We start from the raw sequence: 19,641 nt of genomic DNA, 5'->3' as shown, positions 1-19,641 counted from the left end.
TTAGAAGTTTACAACGCACAAATCCCAAAGATGAGGACTCAATGATGGTACATATATAAGACAAATGCGTCGGAATCAAATGTGTAGCAGTACCTGGCTTCTTATTGCTAAGCATGCCTTACTCATATTGCATTGGCCTTGTTGCAAATAAAAAATATATCCTTGCAATGATAGTAAAACGTGATCTGATTTTGATGATGATATTTGCCTGAATGAATAAAAGCAATATTGTTTCAAAGTGTCGTGATGGAGAAGTCATCATTCCTGTGATATAGTTACAATTAACTTCGTCATATAAAATGGTCCCGATTTACCAGGAAATAAACGGCTACATTATTGACGAACTACGTGGTGACTTAGTACAAATACCACATAGCACGTACTGCTAACCGTAGTGAAACACATCACGGAATGGGGTTTTCGTAGTTTTTCTCTCATGTTCAGGTTAGCAGTCTATATAGAGCTGGTCCAAGTTGTAGTTTGGATTTCAATTACGAATATATTCAATATTTGATAACCTTCTTTATTAGATTTAGAAGTTATAAAATTGCATTTATGTAGTGATACTTAAATATTTGAAGACAAGAGGTGAACAATCAAAACATAACTAATGTACACACGTCAGTTCTATATATGGAACGCAAGGCGACCAAAGGTATTGTGTTTTGAAGTCGGTAATTATTTACTCAGTGAGATAAACCCAGTTATGGGAGGCTTGAAGTGGTGGTGGGAAAGGGATAAACAATTACAAAGAAGAGTGTGTATCTAGCTCAAACACAGATAGTGATTTGCAAAGAGCACTTGAGTCGCGCCTGATGTCTACTGGGGATGCCTTACAAATACGTGTATAATGCTCTTGTTAGTGTCATGATCTTACGATTTCGTAAAGAAACATATATCTAACATTTCTTTTCAGATTTTCGGTTTGAATATTTTGTTTTGATGCATTTAAATTTTTCACCAAAATATTCAGCCACAGTGTGATGTCCATATGTTTCGTATAATATTCAAGACAATAATGCACACATTCAGGCATCCGAAGAAAAAACACTTTTCAAAAAACAAAAACGAGTAAGAACATTTATTTTCGAGAAACAAATGAAAACCACAAGTTGTTAATTGCATGTTCACAACAAATACTAATTGATTCACACCAAAAAGAGTCATATAAGTACTCACTGTTACAGGTAATATTTCATTTTACAAATTCAATTAAATAAGTGTTATTATATGTTTTATATTTATTGAAACAGGTCTAATTTGGAGGCTCATAATTCATCAATAGAATGAGTTTAGACTGTTCATGGATAGTAATTGAAAATGAACCTACGCTAACTATAGACAAAAAACCCTGTGAGATAGTAATGACACATTTTGTGCAGATCAAAGGAAACCTTTCATATAAAATGGTTGCTCTTAATGAAAAATGAAGAAAAAAAGACCGTGACCTCGACCTTGAGCCCAAAAATAAAACACTTCAAAGAATTGATCTAGAAACATACACATATTTTTATTCACATTGCAAGTGATTACAACAATAAATAACTGTTTATTTATGCATCTCGATCAACATCTATATGATAGGTAAAGAATGTTTCGTATAAAGAGATGGAGTTTAATGTCGTCTTGCTAATTTAAAATTCGGTTAACAAATCTATTTCCTTAATGCTAATAAAAGTAAGGTATCGAAGTGGAAACTATGTTTGGATACGGAGCGACATTTGAAGTTGGCTATTTAATAGAAAACTGATAATGTACGGGTCAGGTGTTCAGATCCGGGATGATTTATGAGGATGTTTACCCACGGACAGAAATAAACGGAGATAACATGAACTTTACATATTTCGTAAGACGAAGCAGAGTATGACAGGATTTATTTGTAACATTTTACAATACTAGAACAATGAATATTATTTTGATTTATGTGTGAATAAAAGGTATGCACATATTTTTTACATCTTTCGAAACATTACATAAACATTGTTTCTTACAATTTAAAAAACGTAGCTAATGCACATTTTGTCATTTTTTTTGTCTCTTTTAAGTTTAAAAAAATCATGTTTTCATATAACAGTGACCTTTTTGTACAAACTTCAAAGGTTTTAGCTCGTCATAGAAAATACTACTAATTTATAGCATGGAAAACTAATTGAAAGGCTTTGATCCATCAAGTTATTGATCACTGTCTGAGCCGCTCTTGGTGGTTGATCTTCGTCATCTGTTTATGTAAAGTATACGGCCGATACATTAACTAAGCGCTACATACACTAATATCTTGCTTTATTGATACAAATTGTAATATTTGATCAAAATAAATTGGATTTTTTTAAGAGCAAGCTAGTATAGTTATCGGTTACAGGGGGAGTAATTGTTGTCATTGCGCGTGTTTTTGTTTTATTTTAAAGCTGCACTCTCACAGATTAAACGTTTTGACAACGTTTTTATTTTTTGTCTTGGAACGAAGCAATTTTTGCGAAAATCCATGGAAACTAGTTGTATAAGAATTTAAAAAAAATAAGATCGCAGTTTTTTATATTTAAGTTCAAAAAATGATGTTTTATGCATTTTTCTTAAACCGTTAGTAACGGTTTAAGCCAAAAAACATTAATTTCCGACCGGAAATAGGAAAATCTACGATCTGATTTTCTGTCAGCAATCTAATGTCATTGGTTGGCAGATATTTACGCCAAAAATTGCTCTTTTTAAGACAAAAAATAAAAAAAAGTTGTGAAAAATGGTAAATCTGTGAGAGTGCAGCTTTAAGTCCTGCTAATTATGGCCATTAATGCAACTTCACTCTATACGTCCAATCAATCAGATTTTCCGACTTCGTTACAACATATAGTGTTAAAGTTTATTGTGTATTCGATGATTTTTACGTTTGTATTGTTCCTTAAATTATCAAAAAACATCAAACAATTTGGATAAAATGAAATACAGATATGAGAAAATGTAAAAAAAAAATCAAATACATATTATATATTCATACAACAATTTGCGTATCAACTTGAGCACAGATGCTTAAGACTGTGAGGGTTTATATATAAATCAGAAGACAGCATGCATGATTATATCGGAATTTGTCAACATCGTAGCGAAAGTTGTCAATATCCAATCATATATAAAAAAAATATTGTTTAGATAAATTGATCATACTTCAGAATAAGTGTATCATTTCGACGCCATTTTCGGCTATCAGGCATCAGAGTAACCAGAAACGTTGAAGAGGTTCTAGTTAAACCAGTCATTTATTTCTATTTTTTATAATCAACAAACATAGAACTATAAACTTGAAACGCATCGTGATCAGAATGTACTTGAACCATGTTTAATAACATGCTTAAACGAAATGCCTTCTATTCTTTGTCAGATTTCTATAAAAGCGGCTTCTGTCAATTAAATAGCCTGCAATTTCACATGTTTTAATAACGACTATACTATTTAAATGTTAGTAATCAGATATCTCCCTATTTCAATATACCGCATTAAGTCATAATGAAATTCTACACTAGTAATATATTGGGCTACAAAGTCTAATTGAAACTAAAAATTGAAAAGAAATCGGATAAAGGGTATATATCATACCATGAGGTAACTGAATTAATGTACGACCCATAGGAGCCCTGAGCAGATACATATAGATTGTTGTGATTTACGATTTTCTTTTTTCTTTTCGTTTTAGGGTGCATTGAAGTTTGGAGTAGAATTTGAACGCTGTGGAATAATAATAATAGTAAAGATGTCATAATTGTGAATGTCGGGATTTCAATAACAATACAAACCACCGTGTACCAATGAATATAGAACGTGGAAGAACAATCTTATCACCAGCCATTTTCATCGGCGAATCTCTTTATTGACCATGAATAAGAGGCTTAATTCTGACGTGAAATAAAACTGGCGAAAGAAGCAAAGAGCAAATATCGATTTCTGATATCAATCAGGCAATAAATACAGTTATGGATAATATTTGTATTTAATAAACCCGTTGAACTATCATATTTGTACTCCAGTCGAAGCCACGAATGCGGATGGCATCTATGTGAAGTGAGTGAAAAACAAACTAGGAGGATTGGTGGAATAGTTGAGGAGTTACAAATATTTGGTCACTGAAAGTAAACATAAAGACGGTGTTCGATCACTGTTATCAGACAAGGCCATAGTGTATAGCGAGTTTGATAGTTCATAATTCAATATGGATAAAAACAACTGCCATTAAAGGAATAAACCTGTGCTAAACAAACCGGAATACAATAAAATAATCGGTCAATTCAACCTAATAACGCTAATCAAAACATTGAAAACAGGATACAGTGGCACAGGAATCAGTTGGTAAAGACCGTACGTTTGGTCACAATGTGTCCATGTGGTCAGTTGTGGATTTCAGGAGATAAATAAAAATGTCAGTGTATAAGGATCTTCATGATCATCGGTCAAGCAATGGACAAAAAAGTGCGCCTGCAAACTTCCAACGACTTGGTCAGTCGAGAAGAAAAGAAGCGGCGAGACGAAGTCTTTTCGACTCTATAAACACACGATATGCGGATGTTAATCATAGTTCAAGCGGTTTCATTGTTGACCCATACAGACAAGATATTAAACTACCTCGAGTAAAACCAGGCGGATCGATCTCCTTAAGACAAGGTGTAATTTGTCGAAACAGTATAAGCAATAGCTCAGGATCACATCCGAGTCCTAATTCTACTTTGGAAATACAGGATGAGACTGGGAACGATCATGTGTCCAAATGCGGAAAATATCAAAATGGAAACATCCGTCGATCAAACACAAACAATTTAAGTTTACCTGAAATAATCATGGAATTTAACTATGAAACGAATGCAAATGCGAATTCAGATCGCCTTGTTTTTGCGACGTCGCCTGAAGATGAGCGATTGCTTGGTGCCCCATATGAGGACTATTTGAAGGCGACGCAATTTAGTCGATTCAATCCGTGTCGGGCGCGCTATCGGCCAGTTACGCCCGGTCTTTTAGACACATTGAATAAACAGAAACTTCCTTCTCGGGTAAAAACAGAACAGTGGCTGAAAACTACGCAGAGTTTACAAAAATCGATCAACTGTGGCCATCAATTCAAAACAGAAAACTTGGACTCGTCAAATCTGGTATTTCCTAACTGGATATACACAGAGTTTTGAGCTGTGCAATAAACATTTTTCAGGTGCTAGATAAAATATATAGATCATCTCACACGGATTAAAGGGCAATTTGTCGCGTTTTATTTATCCAATGCAAATAAAAAACGCCTTAAATGTTGTCATTTCGAATGAACAATGTTCATTTATTAAATTGTAAATTATCGATGTGTTACATGCAGAAATAAATGCGTGCAATTGGTTTATTTTAATACTTTGATTTATTAAAGATTCACCATTTAATAACAGTTATCTTGAGTTGAAGCATGAATTTTCATAAAATGCTTATTCCTTACTGTCATATACCTGTACATGTATTATGTATCCGTTAATAAAACTAAATATAAAATGACGCTTATTAATTAGTTTGTCATAACGAAAACCACTATATTGTTTTTGATATGTCTGTTTGGTATATTTTTTTATTTCTTCTAAACGTGTCTATTTGACAAAATCATGAAATGTGGAGCCCTCAACAAAAGTCCTTCTATATGAGCCCGAGAAAATGTGGACAGACGAATCGGTTTGATTGTTACAACATAGGTCGTTGTTTCATTTGAAGAACACTGACCAAACGAATAGTAAAACAATAAGACGTTTTAATGATACTATTAAAGATCATAATGCTAATACACTTAGCAAAACGTGTGCGCTCGCAAGGCCTACTTTGCACCAAAGAAACAATTCATTAGTACCACGTCAATGGCAGCTTAGGGAAGTCAGCTTCAATCCTTCAGTTTCGTTAGTCACTGCGCTTTTCTTTTCATCGTGATTGAAGGCTACGGTTCAATTGGCAGGTTGACGTCGACCTTTGTAAAAAAATCATTGTTCAGATGAGTTTCGGTTATTAAGCCCGCCCTTTCAAAAGTAAGCTCAATGTGACAAGTAAAAGATTATGCCAAATCGCTAAAGACGGCCTCCGTTTGGCCTTTGAAATAACGCAAAATTTCTAATTCATAACAGGTATCGTATAGCTTTAACATTTTGTCACTGCTTCATACAAGTCTTGTCTACATTTTTTGAACAAATGTGCTTGTTAATCAATTATGTACATGTATGTAAGAGGAGATGGCAGAATATGAAATTGCATTGCTATTCAAACTGATACGGAGAATACAGGGAATTAAGTAAAGCTTAGCTAGAATGTCTCACTTAGATATCAAATTTGTGATTAGGTAAATTGATAGATATCGGCAAGATTATTTTGTGTGGTTGCAGACGCATAATTTTGTGACAAAGAAGCTCAAGGTCGAAACCATTATACTAATATATATTTTAAAATAAAATAAAACATTTCATAAGGTATACTTGGTAATTATCTCAATTATTCCTGAGCGCTCTTTACATGTGAATGTTTGAATGTGAATGGATTTTAAAAAAAAGGCCTTGTGATTATCATTTTTTACAAGTCCCTAAAATGCGACTGCAAAAGTTTACCATACGAGTTTTAGTACCACGAAGATATCGACGGTTTGATATTTAACAGAACGGTGACGCCTTGAACAAGGTCAAAGTAGGTGCTTACGTAGCTCCTGTGGGCGTGTTCGCATTATTCACTGATATTTATATTTGGGACTCTATGGTTAGTTTTATCCAGAGTTGTGAATGGATAAATGTAATCAACAGTTTGATTTTAAAATAAGTATAACAATAAAGAATCATCATTGATTTGAAGCCACTCGATGTATTCCATATTATAATTTGAATAGGTGCGCATAGTAGCGAAAACTACAAAGCATAGTTAAAGCAAACTACATATAATGCGACATTGGACACTGCATACTTGTCTGACCCTTAGTGGGTTCACGCGAGTGCAAATAGGTTTAAAATGAGTGTATCAGTGGAAAACGTGCTATCCATCGTATTATCACTACGGCGAAGGAGATGAATTGGTCACAAATACTCTCGACTGAAAGGCATCGAACATAACCGGTGATTAATGAGTGTAATTACAAGAAGGGTGTAACATATACCACTTGTATATCATTTAGCATTGTTTTTATACAAAACGATCGATTCATGTAGTTGTATAAATACTTTTTACATAGCACATACAGTACAAAGTAACATCTCGAATTCCCGATGTTTTTATACAAAGGTCTGACATCCGTTTCTATCACTAATACTTTGTTATGGCAATGCATGATTAATTCTTCCTTAATATATACCAATATATGTGTGTACCGATACTCCTAGATGAAGTATTATGTTTCATCACAAAAATATGGCCATTGCTCACGAAAAATGAAAACACACTGCATTCTCGTCATAAACGGAATTAGTTTACGCCTAAACCATTTGTATCAGATCACCATACTAACCGGTAGACCAACTGGCTCAACGTTTTCAATCAACTTCTATTGGTGTTTTATGATGGTCTGTCCGCGCCTACATGACTGATAATGATTTGACCACCTCCCACGATTTTACTTCGTTCGATGCAAACGAATGATATACACGCTAAATACGTAATATCGATGATGCAAGTGTCGCGATCTAAGAGATCTGGGAGGTCCCACATTAAAGACGGAAGGGTTGCCCTTTTTAGAGCCTCCCTCTGGTGTTTGTCCAGGCTCCAGCGGCGCTCGACTTTATAGTTAAGTTGTCTTCCTAGGGTGTCACGTGCCTCCTTAGCGACATGCACGCGCCAGCGTATCGAAGTATATAAAAATCATACGCAGCGGGACATGTGAGTATTAATAAAGGCTCAAGATCAACTGATAACCATTATTAAATACTAGTAACAGAGGAGTTGTGATACACGGCCAGACGTTGTTTTCTCTCCCACGACCAAGGTTGGTCGGTCGATACATAGTTTTTAGATTTTTTTCGAGTAGAACAAGAACTTTAACACGTATGCTACATATATGTCCATATTTTCAGAAATACACATTTAAACTGTCCGACGGACAAAGGAACAATATTTCCAACATTGCTAAGTTGTGGAAACATTCTTGAACTTCCTAAGCACGACTTACGTGGTAAAAGGTGCGGATGTCTTTATGAAATAAGAATAAAAATAATCTTGACCAAGGAGTTTATCGCCAGCTCGTGATTAGTATTGGCCGTTTACAACTGGTAAGTAATAGTTAGATGACATAAATTAAAATATTGATGATTACGAATGGGCTGAGTGAGCGTAGAATACAATCTTCATTTTCAGCCAATGAAATTGCACATCCGATACAAAATCCCTGTGTCAGATTTTGCGTCGACAATGTATCAGTCATTGAGGTTGTATTATAAGACAGCTAGATGACCTGAACAAAAATCTTAATGATTTAGAAGGGCTTGTTCGCTACGCTCACTCCGCTCATTCTTAATCATTAATATTTAAAGTAATGTAATTTAACTATTACTTAGACAAACACATACCTACATGTATACATAATGCTGTATCATCAAAAACCTTATCAGCTTCGCTACAATGGCCGACGACATGCTTCTCATATCGTATTCCGCGAACGGTTATTCATTGCGATGGCGAACACAATGCAAACAAATACTCTGTCCTGGTTTCTAATGAACTTATTTATAATACTAGTAACAATGTACCTAAATTAAAACTAGGGAATGCTTCAGTACATGTAGATGAGGAATATGTTTTTGTGCTCGGTGACCTTTTCTTGTCCTGCAGTGCAAATGTTAACGACTCTTGTGTCTCTTATGTGAAAGGTCGGGGTACCTTTCTGAGCATTTGTAATAGTGGGCGATACCCGGGGAAACTCAGCCGCTTACCTTATTGACTATATACAGTAGACAATGTCTACAACGGATTTAAGGAAATCGAAAGGTCTCGAAGATTTTGAGTCAAACTAATACTAAGCCTCATCGAACTGCAAATTCATATTTTGCATTATGTGCAATCGAGACCGTTTTCCTTCAAGCTTTATTTTCGACTCGATGAATCTAAACATTTTGAGACAATGTTGTCACCTCCCAAATAAATATTTCGCAAAACTGCCTTGAAATAAAGACGTGTTATGGCTATTGGTATTTAGATAAATCAATGTGATACGTAGCTGAAATAATTAAAATCTTGAAGAAATACTGGGGGCTATGTTCAAAATGGAAAGTTCCTATCAAAAATGAAAGAAAATGTTCAAAATAAAAGTTAATAAACAGGCACGGAAACTATGTCTATTGGCGCCTTTTCTAAGGGACAATACTTGTGCTGACGTTTGGTTGACACCGAGGAGAAATCATCGCTTACATCCCTTCTACAAACCCGGGATTAATACAAGAGAGAATCCGCAGATTCAGACATAAATCCCGCAAGGATACACCAGCTTCACCGAACTGCCATCTACATCTCCGAAAAATCAATGCCATAACTTACTAGGTATAGCCACGGCTACTCAAGAAAGTTTTGATTTTTTTTTATATATTTATGCAACAGCTTCGAAAATAACCTTATAATTCTATGGTTTGAACTTATGGTTACCGTTACCGGCAGGTGTCGATCATATATTCTGAGAATGGATGGAACAGTCAATCGCTTTAGCATATGATACGGATGGCTCGAATAATAATTATAACAGGACCTGTCTTTTGCTAAACTCATATCTTACTTGGTACCATCGAAGTTTAATCGACTTCAACCCTAAAATTTTATGTCACTGAAACTATTGATTGACAAGCTCCCTTTTGTGACGAAAGTAAAATCCTTTCATTATTGAGGTTAAAGGTATCATGTGAATCCATTCAACTATCAAGGAAAAATAACAAACGCTTTCTGAATGGTCATCCGCAATTGGGAACTAAAAATTGATAGTTGGGTAGTAAGTTAGAAAGTTTTGAGTCAGTCAATCCGAGTCTGGGTTATATTCTGCGGAGGTTAAAATCTGGAAGAAAGTAATTGGGTTTAAATCTTGAGGTCTACGGACCGGGTTGAGACAGTCTGCTTCTGATTAGGATTCTATTCGTCTACCTGGTTAAGATCTGAGAATCAGTTTTACTGTCGTTTAATAGAACAAAACAAAATACGATTAAGGAATACATAATTGCAAACAATAAAATTTGTTTCATCAGACATGGTTGTTTTGATTTCGTAAATATACGATTGAACGGCATAGTGTATAGGACGCGAAATGTAGTGAGGGTGATACATATGTTACTATATATACATATATCAGTTAATGTTTGTATATTAAAGCTTAACTCATTTAAACTTTTCATGCTTTGGAGGAAAAAAAGATTCACATTGTTACAGGGTATATGGAATCATGTTTTCTGGAGTGTGCTATAAATGTCTTTTCACTATTACTCATAATTACTCAAACCTTTATATTATCATACCATGCTTTCCGAATCCTGTAATAACTCAGTAAAACTTATCTTCTTTTTTATTACATACTTGTTATGAAATTTTATTTTCTTAAGCCTGTATTAACTCAAGAAATTGCTATAAAACATACCATACCAGATATATCATGCATTCTATGACCAGTAATTTGTGTAAAAGTTTGATGAACTTGTATTACACATAACCATCATATATGATCCATGTTATCATGTTTTCTGTAGCCTGTAGTAATTCAGCAAATCATCCACATCCCCGTCATCCTCTTTAACATTCATGTTACCCAGTCTCCCTTCCAAACCATCACACTCCCCCCAGCCCTCAACTTCAATCTGGCCTGACCTACTTATGTTACCACGGTTACCATCACTATGGTTACCATTGCTGCGTCTTCTTCCATTTTCACCGTCATTGTCACTGTCACTGTCAGTTTTGATGCATCTTCGTTCACGAGGTTCCTGATACATGGTGTAACGCACCTCACGTTTATTGTCGTGAGGGTTTTCCTTAATTTGTATCTGTTCATTAAGAGTAAGGCAACAACCATCGTTGAGCAGTTTTATAGCTATACGGGCAATGTTCACTGAGTCATCAATTCCACTGTGCAGAGAGCCTTCAAATTGCATACCTGTCAATGGAAAATAATAACTGTTGGAAACAATAGTATGGATATGAGATTGTTAAGAGAAAACAAACTCTGAAATAGGCTTTCCACAGTTTTCTGATGAAAAGTTTATGAACAAGAGACTTTATCAGGGTTCATAGTACTATTGTCAAATGCTAGTTAATTAGCAAACATTGATCGGGTAATAAACTTTAAACTGTTCATAAAGTTTTTGCCAAATCAAGGGTCACAGAGTGACCGAGGAGACATGGCCCATACTCATTCCGACTAAATTTGGTGATGATTGGACAAAAGCTTCTAGGTAATTTCTATAATTTAAAGGAGATAACCCTGTGATATTTCTTGTCATCAAACTTGACCAAGAGAATATGCCCATATATCATGAACATTCTGATTAAGTTTTATGATGATTAGACTCGAAGATTCTCAAGTTCTAAAGCCCATTTGCTGCCCAATTACCGTCGCAGGTGAAATTGTAATACATCCCGTTCTATGAACAGGCTTATAAAAAAGTGCAACAATGTTGATTGTTTGGACTGCTATATTGTATAAAGCTTTTTTGTTTAGTACATAACATCAATAACATAAAATAGTGAAAACGAAACCTTACTTCCAGACTTGTTTTCAGTTATATGAATGATTTCTACTTCAGAATTCTTACCAAGATTTTTCAACATAGTTTCTATGCCTCCCCTTCCACACTGGTAGAAGTTACAGTAGGACTTGCGGATGTTGATCCAGACACGTGACCATGCGGGCATCTCCACACTGCTTTCCTGGCACTGGTAATACATAAACCTGAACATGTCCCACGGGCTGAAATAGGAACACAAATCATGTACATCGATAGAAGCAGAACCAAAATTGGAGCTAGAACTGATATTTGCAAATTCTTTTACAATAAATGTTCGAAAAATCAGTCGCCATGTGAATGCTTGCTACCTCAATTAATGTGTCAAGATTGTTAGATGTCGTTCGCCATGTGAATGCTTGCTACCTCAATTAATGTGTCAAGATTGTTAGATGTCGTTCGCCATGTGAATGCTTGCTACCTCAATCAATGTGTCAAGATTGTTAGATGTCGTTCGCCATGTGAATGCTTGCTACCTCAATTAATGTGTCAAGATTGTTAGATGTCGTTCGCCATGTGAATGCTTGCTACCTCAATTAATGTGTCAAGATTGTTAGATGTCGTTCGCCATGTGAATGCTTGCTACCTCAATTAATGTGTCAAGATTGTTAGATGTTGTTCGCCATTGTGAATGCTTGCTACCTCAATTAATGTGTCAAGATTGTTAGATGTCGTTCGCCATGTGAATGCTTGCTACCTCAATTAATGTGTCAAGATTGTTAGATGTCGTTCGCCATGTGAATGCTTGCTACCTCAATTAATGTGTCAAGATTGTTAGATGTCGTTCGCCATGTGAATGCTTGCTACCTCAATTAATGTGTCAAGATTGTTAGATGTTGTTCGCCATGTGAACCATGTGAATGCTTGCTACCTCAATCAATGTGTCAAGATTGTTGGATGTTGTTCGCCATGTGAATGCTTGCTACCTCAATTAATGTGTCAAGATTGTTAGATGTTGTTCGCCATGTGTATGTTTGCTACCTCAATTAATGTGTCAAGATTGATAGATGTCGTTCGCCATGTGAATGCTTGCTACCTCAATTAATGTGTCAAGATTGTTAGATGTTGTTCGCCATGTGAATGCTTGCTACCTCAATCAATGTGTCAAGATTGTTAGATGTTGTTCGCCATGTGAATGCTTGCTACCTCAATTAATGTGTCAAGATTGTTAGATGTTGTTCGCCATGTGAATGCTTGCTACCTCAATTAATGTGTCAAGATTGTTAGATGTTGTTCGCCATGTGAGTGCTTGCTACCTCAATTAATGTGTCAAGATTGTTAGATGTCGTTCTCCATGTGAGTGCTTGCTACCTCAATTAATGTGTCAAGATTGTTAGATGTCGTTCGCCATGTGAATGCTTGCTACCTCAATTAATGTGTCAAGATTGTTAGATGTTGTTCGCCATGTGAATGCTTGCTACCTCAATCAATGTGTCAAGATTGTTAGATGTTGTTCGCCATGTGAATGCTTGCTACCTCAATCAATGTGTCAAGATTGTTAGATGTTGTTCGCCATGTGAATGCTTGCTACCTCAATCAATGTGTCAAGATTGTTAGATGTTGTTCGCCATGTGAATGCTTGCTACCTCAATTAATGTGTCAAGATTGTTAGATGTTGTTCGCCATGTGAATGCTTGCTACCTCAATCAATGTATCAAGATTGTTAGATGTTGTTCGCCATGTGAATGCTTGCTACCTCAATTAATGTGTCAAGATTGTTAGATGTTGTTCGCCATGTGAATGCTTGCTACCTCAATCAATGTGTCAAGATTGTTAGATGTTGTTCGCCATGTGAATGCTTGCTACCTCAATTAATGTGTCAAGATTGTTAGATGTCGTTCGCCATGTGAATGCTTGCTACCCCAATTAATGTGTCAAGATTGTTAGATGTCAATTCTGAAAAAAATTTAAGGTAGCACTGCCATGTCCTATGAACTACTTACAAAATATAATCCTCTTATGGGTCAACAGATTATTTGATTGACAGCAGTGACAGTTTAAAAACAAGGATTTGCGCTTGATCAAGAAAATCTTTGTTCTGATGGTTTCGCATAGGGCTAAAGCTACAAAATATATAAATTCTCAAAACTGGTGAATTCGACCTATTAAGATAACAAACCCATCAGTAAGGACAGCAAATGATTTCTCTTGGCCAAGTCTTTGACTCTGAAGCCAGAGTTCCACCCTCTCCAGTACGGGCACGAATGTGTCTGCTTTATCCACCTGTGCCTGAAGTGATACAGCAAACATGTCTATTTAGACTAATAAGGAGGTTATACAGGCCTGTCCGCGCTCTTTGGCTGCATTATAGCTACACTGATCATAAGATATCTATATGGTTTATGTGAGTATTACTATACATTTTATCTATCATAATGATATACACCTGCCATTTTTTTATTTAAGGCATGTGTTACAGAGTAACAAAATATAAAAATGTATACCAGCAGATGTTTGTAGTACCATATATTATATGTATTATAGTAGTGTTAAGTTTTTATTCTAAACTGATTTATTTAACAACAATCAGATTGTGAAACAATTTATAACAACAGTCACTCTGGATGGCACATGGTAATGTCAGAGTGTGGTCTGTGGGAGAAACCAGAGGAAACCCATTTGTCTGGCTTGGTGGCCACAAACCAAACACATATCATATGTATATCAAAGCTAGGAGTCTTTGGTGAGAAGCGAGTGCGATAACCACAAGTTACCTGAGGTAATAATAGTTTCATAGCACTTCATCTCTTACTTGAGTGATTCCTGTCAATTTGGTACAGAAGTTGGACAGTGTTGGGTTGAGCTGAGGACGGACGTACTCATGAAACCTGTCAACCTGAAACAATTGAATATACCCGTGCAAAACTGAAACAATTGAATATACCCGTGCAAAACTGAAACAATTGAATATACCTGTGCAAAACTGAAACAATTGAATATACCCGTGCAAAACTGAAACAATTGAATATACCCGTGCAAAACTGAAACAATTGAATATACCCGTGCAAAACTGAAACAATTGAATATACCTGTGCAAAACTGAAACAATTGAATATACCCGTGCAAAACTGAAACAATTGAATATACCCGTGCAAAACTGAAACAATTGAATATACCCGTGCAAAACTGAAACAATTGAATATACCCGTGCAAAACTGAAACAATTGAATATACCCGTGCAAAACTGAAACAATTGAATATACCCGTGCAAAACTGAAATGAAATATTCCAACAAGGTTTGAACGATGACATCTCGTATAATCAGTGATTTCAACACAATGGGTCCATAGCATAGTTTTGTGCACATTTTACTGCAGGAGAGTGATTCCTGCTGATGCACATGTTAATGTTACTCCGGAAACACGATAAAGTATAGGACTTGGGATGCACATCAAAACAATTAACTTTTATAACTTAGACTATGAGTATACTGTACAGGAGTAAGGGTTCCCACTGGCGATCACCATTGTCACCTTTTTTGACATTAGGCAACAATGATTTTTTCATAAAATTTCTTTAACATGATGTAAGCGGTTCACTCAGCAGTCAGTCTCTACAGTTAATCAAGCGTGTCGCTGTTGACATCCTATAGAATTAGGGCACAACTAGGTTAATTAATTTGGAATTTTACCAGTGGTATCGTAACAATCTTCAATGTTAATGTTCTGTGTTCACACATTTTTTACTTAATCTTAGTAAAATGTGTTAACCACAAGGCCTACATTAAGATTCAACACAAAAATACTGAAATCTGTTTGTCTACTCTATAATTTAAAACAACATCTTAACATTTGTAAACGCATTATTCTTTCAACAGCTAGTTGGTATATGTACTCACAATTTTCATTTGATCCACATCGACCAGCACAATGGGAAACTCAATGATTTCGTGTCTGTAATGGGGGTTGTTCATCTCACAGGTTGCCTCGAAGTCTATAACAGCCAGGTAATCATAGCCAGTCTTCCCTGTGATCTTCATGTGAGATTTCTGCAGGTTTCTTTTCTTATAGTAGTTTTTTAATCTTTTCCTAAGAACATCTTTTAGCCCTCTGTAAATAGAATATAATTTCATATGCAAGTAAATCAAACAAACAATTTTTTAACAAATTATTGTTTAAGATATTGTGCTTCTAATCCGAATTTATGTTTTGCAATTGAATGTAAAGTAAATAACATTTAAAACAAGTACGCAAATAATTAACCGAGGACATATTGAAAACAACTACAGGGTTGAGGGTGAAGAGGTTCTTAGAGAATTTCACCTCTTTTCACCACTTTTCATTCTAGTCAGTTATGCAGGTAGCAACCTTAGGTTTATTGCCTCCTACCTTGCTGTCTTCTATAGGGCCATTTCACCAAGGATTGTTTTGGTCCCGAGAGTACCGGATCCCTTTTTTAGTCGATCTGCCCTATTTTTGCAAAATAAGTGTGCACTAACATATACCTTCGGGTTAAGATCTGGTGCGAACGCATTAGTCCCCCGAGGGTCGGGTACCTAAAAAGTGATCGGCTACTGTTTTTAAACAAGTTGAAAAACAGTAGCCGATCAAAAACTGTCGGCCCGTGGTCGTCGGAGGGTCCTCTGAAGGTCCACTTGTCTCGCCCGCCCTCTGGAGCCTTCTGGAGCTTTTGTTTAGCCTCTGCCGCTCTCTTCCTAATGTCGTCGGAGTGTAAGCACCCAGCCATCACCAGATCCTCCGTGAATCATCCCTCACCGTGGTTCATTGGTCGGGACTCAATCGGCTTAAAAATGGGGACGATTGGAGGCGATTCAGGACAACAATTGGGCTGATCAAAAAAATAAATCATCAGGGATAATCTGGTACAGATCGGGCCGATTGGAAAAAAACAATCCTTGGTGAAATGGGGGTGTAAATGAGCAATATTTTATTTTATCAAACATCTTTACCTTGTGTCCAGTCCAAACTCCTTCAGTTTTGATTGAAGCTCCACTTTTGTAAGTTTGTTCACTTCACCGTTGATTTTTGACAGCTTCTTGAAAAGAGGATCACTGTACTGCCCATCTTTGTAAACCTTAGGCTTGGCACCATGAGCTGGATCATCCTGTAAAGTACATGATTGTCATAGAAGAGTAAATCATACATTTACAACAGTGAATGCAAAATTGCATTATGTCCTTCAGGATAAAATACAGTTAACATTAAAATATTTAAACATTTTATATCCATAATGTGAATGAATAACACAGCACAGATTACATGAAATACACATACATGTATTAGAAAACCAAGTTAACTATCAAATGCTTTTATTGTTCATGCAGTAAAATGTTTTTGGTTGTAACGTGTACAGCTATTGTACAACTATTGTCCAGTTGATATGCCCAACTCATTTGTCTTGCATAATGAGCAGTTACAGCTTTTACCATTTATTATTAAATTTATTTTGTATAAGCGATTGTCTGAAGTTTCATAAACACTGTACTTACTATCATAATAAAAAAAAAGAAACGCTGCAATGCGATGAAACCAGGTTTTCAATGATCGACAGAAGAACTTCAGCCTGTGTCTGTTTTTCTAGTTTTAGTAACAGTGACCTTGACCATAGGGACGCCAATAACATGAAAGGTATCCATAAACTATTCCTTTATACCAAGTTGGGTCAAGATATGTCAACCCTCACTAAAGTTATTCAGTTTTAACCATTTTTCTTTTTTAGTAAAGTGACCTTGGCCTTGACTCTAGGGATCCCAAATACAATCCCATGACAGGTATCTATACACTCTTCCTATAGACCAAGTTTGGTCAAGATATGTGAAGCCTGACCAAAATTATTCAGTTTCAACCATTCTTCTATATTTAGTAACAGTTCCCTTGATCCTAGGGACCCCAAACACAATCCCATGACAGGTCTCCATAAACTCTTCCTTTATACCAAGTTTGGTCAAGATAGGTGGACCCTGACTAAAGTTATTCAGTTTCAACTGTTTTTATATTTTTATTAACAGTGACCTTGACCTTGATCCTATGGACCCCAAACGCAATCCCATGAAAGGTCTCCATTAACTCTTCTTTTATACCAAGTTTGGTCAAGATTTGTCAATCCTAACTAAAGTTATTCAGTTTTAACCGTTTTTCTATTTTTAGTAACAGTGACCTTAACCTTGACCCTAGGGACCCCAAACCCAATCCCATGAAAGATATCCATAAACTCTTCCTATTGACCAAGTTTGGTCAAGATATGTCAACCCTAACTAAAGCTATTCAGTTTCATAGGTGAGTCTGACGCCGCCCGCCCGCCCCAACAATGACGTACTTCATTCTAATAACCAGGTTTCACTTTGTGAAAACCTGGTTAAATATAAGTTGCCTTGGTCAAGGTATTTTGCAACCTGAAGTTGCACCAAAGTCAAATTATGAAATAATTAAGTATTATGTACAGATTAAAAAAAAAATAATATTTCATAGGAATAGACATAAAACCATAGCATGGTAAAGAATCTCCTTGCTACAGCTTTGTGTTGAAGCTTTAAAGCTTTATAAAGACCACTTAGTGGTAGGAGACTATGGACTCTAATGTCTACCCTTAGTTGCAAACAGATGCTAAGACATATCAGATATTATGAAAAAGATTTTCTTAATAGTAGACCCATAATTCATATATAATTATGAAACTTAATTATTTTTGCTAGAACACACCTTTTTAACTCTTATAGATCTGCTGGTAGTAATAAAAAACTGCTGTTATAAATTGCCAAACTTCTTCATACAGTTACTTTATATAATTTATAACAGCACTGCAGAGCAACACTAGACTCCCATCTGTTTTAATTTTCTTTGATGAAAAAGGTTGCACAATGCTAAAGACAAGGACAACACCAAGGAGATTACATTTTCTTGAATATTTTCTTTGGACAACAGATATTAAAAAAACTTTGCTAACTGCCACAAAATATGAGAACATCAAGTTTGGTGTTCCCTGGTTGAACATTAAGCTGATATTGAGGGAAAACAAGAAAACTTGGAAGCAATCTGGACTCAATTTGCAAGAAATGGGCATTGAAATATTTTTTGAGATCAACCGGTTCCACAGGACGCTGTCCAGATACCATTTAGACAACACACAGGACATTGTTATGATTTTCATCTGATACAGCAGAATCTGTCACAACATAGTAATGATTGTTATCCAACTCTAGAGATGAAATCGGCTTAGTTTCACTAATGTTACAGGACAAAATTCTTGGGAGCGTCTGGGCGACCTCTCCAGACCATTCATGATCTGTAAGTCTCTCTTATGAACGTATCTGAATGCTTTCAGACAATGATAGGACATTCCAGGATAGTTATCAGACTTTTTCTGTGGTGGCGTTGTCTGATCTTATAATTGGCTATGTTTAACCATGGCATTACTTTCAGCCTTTCCAACTGTGGAGTCGTAAGTCAACCAATTTAATAATGTTCTTGAAATAAAATAAAAAATCTGAACAAAACACGAATGTAGTATACCAGATCAGAGATGTAAAATCCCTGCTACAATCGAACAAATCTCGAGTACTCTGAAAACCCCGAACATGAGTACAGTAAACTGTAAAGTTCAGTCTGTAATACAAATTCGCGACTTGCAGAACTACAGTAATGTTAGTAATTAATCAATGATTTACCATTGCTTGGAAAACAGTTTCACACTCTTTAAATTCAGCCATTTCAATTTCTCTTGATATTATTGACAAAATTCTTTAGAATCTTATGACAAATTGGTGTTTTAATTAAAGACTGATTGGATTTCATGACAAATCGTTATTGGTCGCTTACACCATTAAAATGTAAATAAAGTTCAGTTAATATCTTACACTGAATTTCTCAGCAATATCCTCACCATAGTTCTTTTCTAAACGAAAAATATATATATAGTGGTTTTGCACGAAAGAAGACCTTTATGAAATATCAATTTAATTTTGTTATGA

General features: G+C 35.6%; 2 protein-coding genes across 2 annotated transcripts; one reads left to right on the top strand and one right to left on the bottom strand.

Moving 5' to 3' along the window:
* Nucleotides 1–3,402: 3,402 nt before the first annotated feature.
* Nucleotides 3,403–5,505, top strand: LOC128211091 (uncharacterized). The gene has a single exon (XM_052915512.1). It carries the CDS (start codon nucleotides 4,401–4,403, stop codon nucleotides 5,157–5,159), a length of 759 nt encoding a protein of 252 aa, XP_052771472.1. The 5' UTR covers nucleotides 3,403–4,400; the 3' UTR covers nucleotides 5,160–5,505.
* Nucleotides 5,506–10,486: 4,981 nt separating this feature from the next.
* LOC128211821 (3'-5' exoribonuclease 1-like) lies at nucleotides 10,487–19,479 on the bottom strand. The gene is made up of 7 exons (XM_052916896.1): nucleotides 19,339–19,479; nucleotides 16,624–16,778; nucleotides 15,553–15,763; nucleotides 14,467–14,550; nucleotides 13,834–13,943; nucleotides 11,745–11,899; nucleotides 10,487–11,086 (listed from the first exon to the last, which is right to left on the bottom strand). Exons 1-7 carry the CDS (start codon nucleotides 19,378–19,380, stop codon nucleotides 10,668–10,670), a joined length of 1,176 nt encoding a protein of 391 aa, XP_052772856.1. The 5' UTR covers nucleotides 19,381–19,479; the 3' UTR covers nucleotides 10,487–10,667.
* Between the last annotated feature and the right edge of the window lie 162 nt (nucleotides 19,480–19,641).

Source organism: Mya arenaria, chromosome 12 (assembly GCF_026914265.1).
Source record: "Mya arenaria isolate MELC-2E11 chromosome 12, ASM2691426v1".
NCBI lineage: Eukaryota > Metazoa > Mollusca > Bivalvia > Myida > Myidae > Mya > Mya arenaria.
The sequence above is the reverse complement of the archived record's forward strand: the minus strand, read 5'-3'. Positions and strand labels throughout refer to the sequence as shown.

Excerpts from the sequence above, each read along its gene's own strand:
- LOC128211821 (XM_052916896.1), bottom strand. The coding sequence starts at position 19,380 with ATGGCTGAATTTAAAGAGTGTGAAACTGTTTTCCAAGCAATG. Across the intron at positions 16,779-19,338 it reads AAACTGTTTTCCAAGCAATG|GATGATCCAGCTCATGGTGC; the intron begins GTAAATCATTGA and ends TGTACTTTACAG. Across the intron at positions 13,944-14,466 it reads AATTGACAGGAATCACTCAA|GCACAGGTGGATAAAGCAGA; the intron begins GTAAGAGATGAA and ends GTATCACTTCAG.
- LOC128211091 (XM_052915512.1), top strand. The coding sequence starts at position 4,401 with ATGTCAGTGTATAAGGATCTTCATGATCATCGGTCAAGCAATGGACAA.